At 41.2% G+C, this 9,395-nt stretch overlaps 1 protein-coding gene across 5 annotated transcripts in view; it reads right to left on the bottom strand.

Annotated features, from left to right (window-relative positions):
- LOC144959164 (cyclin-dependent kinase 14-like) overlaps window positions 1-9,395 on the bottom strand; it is a 143,343-nt gene that overhangs the window by 23,623 nt on the left and 110,325 nt on the right. For 3 of the 5 annotated variants that reach the window (XM_078891686.1, XM_078891687.1, XM_078891688.1), the window contains 3 exons: window positions 5,852-6,021; window positions 3,982-4,147; window positions 3,112-3,206 (listed from right to left, as the gene is read on the bottom strand). In XM_078891686.1, coding sequence (XP_078747812.1) covers window positions 3,112-3,206; window positions 3,982-4,147; window positions 5,852-6,021 — 431 coding nt within the window. Of the gene's footprint in view, window positions 1-3,111; window positions 3,207-3,981; window positions 4,148-5,851; window positions 6,022-7,816; window positions 8,170-9,395 lie in introns of those variants that run through there. The other 2 variants (XM_078891690.1, XM_078891689.1) reach the window with 2 other exon arrangements.

Genomic DNA, 9,395 nt, shown 5'->3' on the forward strand with positions numbered 1-9,395 from the left:
GGGGGGGGTCAGTAGGGTTGGGGGCGTGTGATTCGCTTGTTGTGTCTATGTCAATTTGATGTACGAGTCCTCTCTTGTTGTGCCCATGTCAAATTTCCTTTTCGGGATAAATTTTTAAGTTAATTTTCTTTTATCTCATCTTATCTGATAATGTTTGTATTCAATATTGATACCTGGACCTCGATCCAACGGCTTAATAAACGGTTTGATGTTGTGCGAATTATATATCCACTACATTCCATTACTTCTCTCGCCACCATGTGCCGGTGTTTACCTGTCTTGGTTATTTATAGCTCGCTCCTCACCGCATACGCAGTCACCATCCCTCGCTAACTTCCCGTCCGTAAAGCCTCTCTATTATCTACGCTCTCTGCCTTGGCAAAACTCGGCGAAGTCCTCCCGGGTTTGAGACTTTGTTTTTGCCATGATGAGAGTCATTTAAATCGGTCGATATTTGAAGGACGAGTGTTCTGGCCAAATGTTTAAATATGGGTTTTTCCAGATTACGGCACAATAATCGCTCTGTCTGTCTTTTGTTCTTCCTTTCCATCTTCCTGCTCGCACCACCTCATTTTTTTCTATTTATATATATTTTTAATTTTTTTTTTTCTTCTTCGAGCTCGTCATAAATCACAGAAGACAGACAGGTTCAAACTTTACCTGCTGCAAGAGTTGTCGTGGGAAAGTAAGTCAGACTTTGGTTTTGATTGTTTTTTACTTACTAAAATAGACATCGTAGTAGTAGTAATAATAATAATAATAATAATAATAATATAATAATAATAATAATAATAATAATAATAATAATAATAACATATAACAATAATAATAATAAAATTAATAATAATAATAATAATAATAATAATAATAATAATAATAATAATAATAATAATAATAATAATAACAACAATAATAATAATAATAATAATAATGATAATAATAATAATAATAATAATAATAATAATAATAAATAATAATAATAATAATAATAATAATAATAATAATAATAATAATAATAATAATAATAATACAATAATAATAATAATAATATTGCCTGGCTTTGACCCCAAAAAAAGTTATAAAAATGTAAAGAAATCAAGAAATATTATACGATTCTATCCATTTTTTAAAATTTATTAAACGAGTTATTTTTATTTATTGCACGATAAAAATATTTAGAGTTAAATAAATACAAAGAAATGAAAGAATACGTTTATTCCAGCCCTCCAAGGAAGATTATTAGATATTTTGTAACCAAATGGTATGGAAATAGTAGGTATTTCTATTCACCATAATTTGAATCTTTCTCCTTCTGCTTGAAATACAATTTGACCCAAAACTAAAAACGGTGGATTTGTATTCATACGCACCAAAAGATTATTTATAATTGGATTCAATAGTCTGATGTCACGTCGCCCAGCAACGGCGGCCATCGTGGTTCTAAACAATGAAAATCGGTACTTTTTATTCTTCATGTGGGCTAGAACTTTTCATATGTCTTGTGATCAGAATATGTCAAAGTCAAAACATGATCAGATTTATAATGTTATTTTTTCCTATGGATACGCTTTTATGCTCGTCGGAGAATTATTTCATTAGGGCGTCCGCCATTGTTCCGATAGTTTAGAGCCAGTTACTAAGTTACTATGCGTCATTACGTCGGAAATGACGTCACGACTGTTGAAGCGTATTACCAATCAGCTGTCTACTACACCTTATTTCACACCAATAAAATGTGCGAAAATATTCTGTCATCGCTGAATACAATTTGTATTCAACATGTTCAAAGCATTATTCAACGATAGAGAATGAGATTAGTGGAAGAGTAGCGTCCCTTGATTGGACGTCACCCATAGTCTGTGACGTTACCGGTGGAATAGTTATTAGAGAGAGAACGTCATGTGCGCATGCGTCTCTCGTCCTCGCGGAGGGGTGGGTGGAATAAAAACAACTCTCACACGTGGAAACGCATGCTTTGTACAGAGGTATTTAAATGGGTATCTGCAAACGTCTACTATATATGCAGGTCTGACATCCAAACGCAATTATAGTCCTAGTTTAACATTGTTGTACAAATATTTCTATTACAATAATGAGCTTATAATAAATTGGGTTATCAGACCTGTAAATAAGTGCACATCGATATTTGCAGTTAACCTATTGAATTTTTATTTTTTAAAACTCGAATTTGTTTCGTCAAATTTCATATAATTTTTAATTATTTACGCATCAATTACAAAATATCGATATTGAAATCGATATGAATTTCCTTTGTAGACTCATTACAGTCGCTTTGTCTCTAACCCCCCCCCCCCCCCCCCCCCCCCCCCCCCCTCTTTCCAAACCCTATATCCATCGTATGAATAGGTAACTGTACTTGTTTGACTATTATTACAGAACATTAAACGGAAATTAGGAAGTTACCAGTATGATGAATAGTTTAAGATAAGTTGATGGATGGATGGAAGGGTGGACGGATGGATGGATAGGTGGGTGGATGGTTGGATGGTTGGATGGATGGATGAATGGATGGATGGATGAATGGATGGTTGGATGGATGGATGAATGGATGGATGGATGGATGGATGGATGAATGGATGGTTGGATGGATGGATGAATGGATGGATGGGATGGAAGGATAGATGGATGGATGGATGGATGGATGGGTGGATGGATGGATGGATGGATGAATAGATGGTGGGATGGATGGATGGAAAGATGGATGGATGGATGGATGAAAGATGGATGGATGGAAAGATGGATGGATGGATGGATGGGTGAAAAGATGGATGGATGAATAGATGGATGGATGGGATGGATGGATGGGTGAAAAGATGGATGGATGGATGGATGGATGGTTGGATGGAAAGATGGATGGATGGATGGATGAAAAGATTGATAGATGGATGGATGGATGGTTGAATGGAAAGATGGATGGATGGATGGGTGAAAAGATGGATAGATGGATGGATGGATGGTTGGATGGAAAGATGGATGGATGAAAAGATGGATAGATGGATGGATGGATGGTTGGATGGAAAGATGGATGGATGGATGGATGGATAGGTGGATTGATGTATGGGTGTGTATCTGTGAAAGTAACCAACTTACCACATATTCAAAGACAAAAGTCAAGGTATCCCTAGTGTGTATAATATCGTGTAGGGTGACAATGTTGGCGTGACGTAGACCTTTCAACAAGGAAGCTGGAAATAAATAGAGACAAACATTAACATATCTCAAATTTCGTGGCACTATCATAATAATAATAATAATAATAATAATAATAATAATAATAATAATAATAATAATAATAATAATAATAATAATAATAATAATAGTATAATCGTCATCATCATCGTCGTCGTCGTTTCGCCCATCAGTCATCCACTTATCGAGGTTTCTAGGATATATTTTGTCTTCTAAGAAAAGGAGGAAGGACAAAGACGAGGAGGAAGAGGACAAGAGGAGGAACAGCTGGAGCAGGAGGAGGAACAGAAAAATGAAGAGGAGGAACAGGAGGAGAAGGAGCAGGAGGAGCAACAACAGGAGCAAGAGGAGGAGAAGGAGGAAGAGGAAGAGGAGGAACAGCAGAAGCAGGAGGAGGGGGAGGATGAGCAGGAGGAGCTGGGGGAAAGAGGAAACAGTTTAGGAGGAGTACAATTAGGAGGAGGAGCTGAAGGAGGAGCAGAAGGAGGAGGAGAAGGAGGAGGAGGGGGAAAAAGAGGAGGAGGAGCAGAAAGAGTGTGACGAGAAGGAGGAAAGTCCAAAGGGCAACAAGCAGAGACAATGATAAAACCAGCATATGGCGGGAAAGGATGCCCGCCCGCCCCCGTATGTCTTCCTCCTTCAGAGAGAAAAGGATAACGGGAAGGAGGGGAAGGAACAGAAGGTGGAAAAGGAGGGTAGGGGGGGGGGGGGGTCAAGTAAGTCTAAATGGCAACATCAGCGTCAGTGCCAAAAAACCAGCAGAATCCTCACCTTCCCGTATGGCGGTAAAAGGTGCCCCCTCTTCCTCCTGCAGACGAATCTCCTTGAGGGCGACCACCTGGTTGGTGACGTTGGAGAAGCCCTTGAAGACAGTGGCATAGGACCCCTCTCCCAACTGCTCCAGTTTGCTGTACGAGTCGGCGCGGCCAAATGCCGGCTGTAAGATGCAACAAAATTGGATAGCGATATTTGTTAAATATGACAATGATAGTAATAACGAGTTAACGATTCCGTTCCCAACCCACAACGATCGATGAACGACGGGGAAAAAAACGAAGATCTGTCATCCCTGTCTACTTGAACCTTTCAAAATCAGTAGCCAACACAAAATTCATCAGTAATAAATGGTACAATTTTAGTAATACTCCACCAATTAACAACAACAACAACAACAACAACAACAACAACAACAACAACAATAACAACAACAACAACAACAAATACTGCATATCTACAACCTTCTATACGTAAAATAAATGTTGTTGACCTCCACCATTACGAGCTGGCAATCGACTAAGCTATCATGGGCGTGAACTGAGCAGTAGCCTTTATAACTTTAAGGGAACTTTTTTTTCTTTTATTTCTTGGATAACTGCAGGAACTTAAAAGAAAAAAAATTAACTTTTTTTTTCTCTCCAACACTACGACCAAATTGCTGTGAAATCAAAATCCGTAATATTTCTTCCATTTCCGTATGTCCGAAATTGTTACCTAATTTCCGTAACAATTACGGACGATCCGTAAAAGTAGGCAGGTATGCTCTGTCCTATAGACTCTGGGGACATATTTTCGTTTTATTCCTCGTCGTTCGTCGATCGTTGTAGGTTGGGAAAGTAATCGTTAACGCCAATATTATGTGAGTTGCCCTAAAACTGCTTCTCTGCCGCTCTCTGGGAAGAAAAAAACAAAACCAAAACCAAAAACAAAAACAAAACAAACAAAAAAAAAAACCCAAAAAAATACTCATGGCAGTCTGCAGTGTCCTTCTTTTGACTATTGACAGTGGTTCCTGTCCTCCAGCTCGATTCTCTACCTCTTTTAACCCTCTCCTTACCACCTATTGGAAAATCGTCACATTTGTTACCATTCAAACGTCACTTTTCTGATCCAGATTTCATTTCTTTTTTGCTATAGCTATAAAAACTTGACATTCTGTAATAGAACCCATAAATATTGGCGAACAATCGTATGTATAGAATGTTCTTGTTGCTTTTCTGTTTGAGTAAGAAATGTATGTTTTTGTGTTGGATGGGTGTGAAGTTTTGGGGAACATTCTGAAAATGGCCGGTAAGGAGAGGGTTAAATTATATCCTTATTAGTCCTGTGCTCCAAATATGGAACTCTAAGGATTTTCCTTAAGCTCTTATTTTCAAAAGAACAGATTCATTTTTCTAGATGACAAGGTTATCACAATTATTAAACAGCAAAGCAAATCAACCAGTTCTTCAAAGGCATTGGATTCATGGAGTAGGATTTTATACCTGTTTCCATCAGCGTTAAACGGACGACACCAAATGCTTGCAACCCTGAGGACAAGCCCTAGTCTATCAAAAAGCACTTTCCGCCACATCATTACAGATGCAGCTAACCATCAACCACTGCTGGGTGGACGACGAGGCGGGGGAGACATTAAAACAAAAAAAAAACCAAATTCAACCGGATTGATCCCAGTTCCTTTGCGTGTGAAGCTAGTGCTCTACCCACTGAGCTATCGGGATCCTTCATAATCATCCCTAACATACCGAGTAGTACATTTCAAAACGCTTGAAAAACAAACAAAAAAAAGAAAAAAAGAAAACAAACAACAACCCCCCCCCCCCCCACACACACACACAAACACACAAAACCGTCAAGGACTTACCCCGAAACCACTGGCTCTCTTGTACCAGGAGTGACGGCTGTACGTGTGGCCCTCCGATTTGGGCCTGGGGGCCTTCTCCTGGGTCAGGGGCCGTGATGGGGGTGGAAAGGGGGCCCCACTCAACATGTCCCCGGCAGAATTGTGACGCTTAACTGGCTCATGGCGCCCGTCTGTGTAAACAAAACAAAGGATAGTATATGTCAAAAAGACATTCTTCTGAGAATTTTAGGAACTCAAATCTGCAAAAGGCAACAAACAAAAATTGTTTATTTTGATTTGTTTTGTTTGTTTGTTTATTTGGGGGCGGGGGGGGGGGGGGGGGTTTCTCGTTAAATGTTTTTGTTTGTTTTTTTTTTGTTTTTTTTTTTTTTTTTTGGGGGGGGGGGGGGGGGGGGGGTGGTGAGAAATGTATGGTCAAAATTATCTTGAAATAAATAAATCAAATTTGATAATCCCGAATGAAGGAGTTCAATTAAATTGAACGTCGTAGTAGTAATAGTAGTAGTAGTAGTGTATATAGTAGTAGTATAGTAGTAGTAAGTAGTAGTAGTAGTAGTAGTAGTAGTAGTAGTAGTAGTAGTAGTAGTAGTAGTAGTAATGTAGTAGTAGTATAGTAGTAGTAGTAGTAGTATAGTAGAGTAGTAGTAGTAGTAGTAGTATGTAGTAGTAGTAGTAGTAGTAGTAGTATAGTAGTAGTGTAGTAGTAGTAGTAGTAGAGTAGTAGTAGTAGTAGTAGTAGTAGTAGTAGTAGTAGTATAGTAGTAGTAGTAAGTAGTAGTAGTAGTAGTAGTAGTATAGTAGTAGTAGTAGTAAGTAGTAGTAGTAGTAGTAGTAGTAGTAGTAGTAGTAGTAGTAGTAGTAGTAGTAGTAGTAGTAGTAGTAGTAGCAGCAGCAGCAGCAGCAGCAGCAGCAGCAGCAGCAGCAGCAGCAGCAGCAGCAGCAGCAGCAGCAGCACAGCAGCACAGCAGCAGCAGCAGCAAGCAGCAGCAGCAGCAGCAGCAGCAGCAGCAGCAGCAGCAGCAGCAGCAGCAGCAGCAGCAGCAGCAGCAGCAGCAGCAGCAGCAGCAGCAGCAGCACAGCAGCAGCAGCACAGCAGCAGCAGCAGCAGCAGCAGCAGCAGCAGCCAGCAGCAGACAGCAGCAGCAGCAGCAGCAGCAGCAGCAGCAGCAGCAGCAGCAGCAGCAGCAGCAGCAGCACAGCAGCAGCAGCAGCAGCAGCAGCAGCAGCAGCAGCACAGCAGCAGCAGCAGCAGCAGCAGCAGCAGCAGCAGCAAGCAGCAGCAGCAGCAGCAGCAGCAGCAGCAGCCAGCAGCAGCAGCAGCAGCAGCAGCAGCAGCAGCAGCAGCAGCAGCAGCAGCAGCAGTAGTAGTAGTAGTAGTATAGTAGTAGTAGTAGTAGTAGTAGTAGTAGTAGTAGTAGTAGTAGTAGTAGTAGTAGTAGTATAGTAGTAGTAGTAGTAGTATAGTAGATAGTAGTAGTAGTAGTAGAAAGAAGAAGAAGAAGAAGAAGAAGAAGAAGAAGAAGAAAAGAAGAAAGAAGAAGAAGAAGAAGAAGAAGAAGAAGAAGAAGAAGAAGAAGAAGAAGAAAAGAAGAAGAAGAAGAAGAAAAGAAGAAGAAGAAGAAGAAGAAAGAAGAAGAAGAAGAAGTAAGAAGAAGAAGAAGAGAAGAAGAAAGAAGAAGAAGAAGAAGAAGAAGAAGAAGAAGAAGAAAGAGAAAGAAGAAGAAGAAGAAGAAAGAAAGAAGAAGAAGAAGAAGAAGAAGAAGAAGAAGAGAAGAAGAAGAAGAAGAAGAAGAAGAAGAAGAAGAAGAAGAAGAAGAAGAAGAAGAAGAAGAAGAAGAAGAAGAAGAGGAAGAAGAAGAAGAAGAAGAAGGAGGAGGAGGAGGAGGATTTGTAGGAAGAAGAAGAAGAGGAGGAGGAGGATATAGTGTTTGACGACAAGCAGCCATCATAGCATCATTTCCTTACCGTGATTCCTGGGTATAACCACTGGTTGTCCCGTGTTATTATATGACGTGGATGATCTTTGTGAAGACGATGAAGATGGCGGATGATGGTGTTGGTTATAATGATGATGATTTGATGCTGATGATGGTGATGATAGGGATGGTACGAGGCGGTGGTTATATCCTGATGGTGGTGGTGGTTGTGGTTGTGCCCTGAATCATCTCCGTTAGTGACGTCAGAATTGTGGTGGTGGTGGTATTGTTGTTGATGCGGCAGGTGGTGTGCTTGTCTCCCGTTGACGGCAGCGGGCGGAGTGTCTGGAGCTGAGCGGGTTTTGTGGGGTAGTAACCGTTGGTAGATGAAACCATTTCACACTGGATGATGACGACGACGACGGTGATGAAGACGAGGAAGAAGAAGGCGATAACAGTGATAAACAAAAATAAATAAAAAATAAATAAAATAAATAAATAAATAATAAATAAATAAAAAATAATAGGATTCGAATGGGGGGGGGGAGGTGTGGGGGGGGGGGGGGGGGGGGGGGGGGGGGTAGTGATGGAGAGAGGAAAGAGACAAATAGGAAGATGAGTACATAGTGAAATAAAGAGCTTGATTTGATGAGGTGGGAAGTGAGTTTGACATAATAATATTTTGTGTCGGGATAATGGGGCTGACGTCATACTCTTGGGTATTGTTTTTGTTTTGCTCTCTCTCTCTCTCTCTCTCTCTCTCTCCTCTCTCTCCTCTCTCTCTCACTCCTCTCTCTCCTCCTCTCTCTCTCTCTCCTCTCTCTCCTCTCTCCCTCATCTCCTCTCTACTCTCTCTCTCCTCTCTCTCCTCCTCTCCTCTCTCTCCTCTCTCTCTCTCCCTCTCTCCTCTCTCTCTCCTCTCTCCCCCTCTCTCTCTCTCCTCTCTCTCTCTCTCTCTCTCCTCTCTCTCTCCATCTCTCTCTCTCTCTCCTCTCTCCTCCCTCTCCTCTCTCTCCCCCCCTCTCTCTCTCTCTCTCTCCTCTCTCTCTCCTCTCTCCCCTCCTCTCCCCTCTCTCTCCTCTCTCTCTCCTCTCCTTCTCTCTCTCTCCTCCTCTCTCCTCTCTCCTCTCTCTCTCTCTCCTCTCTCCCTCTCTCTCTCCTCTCATCTCTCTCCCTCTCTCCTCTCTCTCTCTCTCTCTCTCTTTCCTCTCCTCCTCTCTCTCCTCTCTCTCTCCTCTCCCTCTCTCCTCTCCTCTCCTCTCTCTCCTCTCTTCTCTCTCTCTGCCAGAATGGTGACCAATCCTCGTCAAACACGACCATACAGTCTGTAGGCGACTCGCGTCACTGGAACTACCAACAATCTCAATTGCCTCCAAAATATAGAGTGATTTTCTGAGCCACCCCCCCCCCCTCCCAAATGTATAAATACACTTTCAAAACTTGCTCCAATGGGCTTGCCATTGGTTAAACATATGATGTCAAGTTGTAGAACTAGGAGAAGACAACAAATCTACAATGGTGGTGATGGTTTACTTACCGAAAAGACACTATTCTCAAGTTCATTATCACTCTCGTGTATCGTTTCTTCTCCTTGCCTATGGCTGGGAAATAGAGGGAATGTGCAAAAC

Source organism: Berghia stephanieae, chromosome 13 (genome assembly GCF_034508935.2).
Source record: "Berghia stephanieae isolate SIO BIC M18660-M18661 chromosome 13, UCSD_Bste_1.3, whole genome shotgun sequence".
In the NCBI taxonomy this organism is placed as follows: domain Eukaryota; kingdom Metazoa; phylum Mollusca; class Gastropoda; order Nudibranchia; family Aeolidiidae; genus Berghia; species Berghia stephanieae.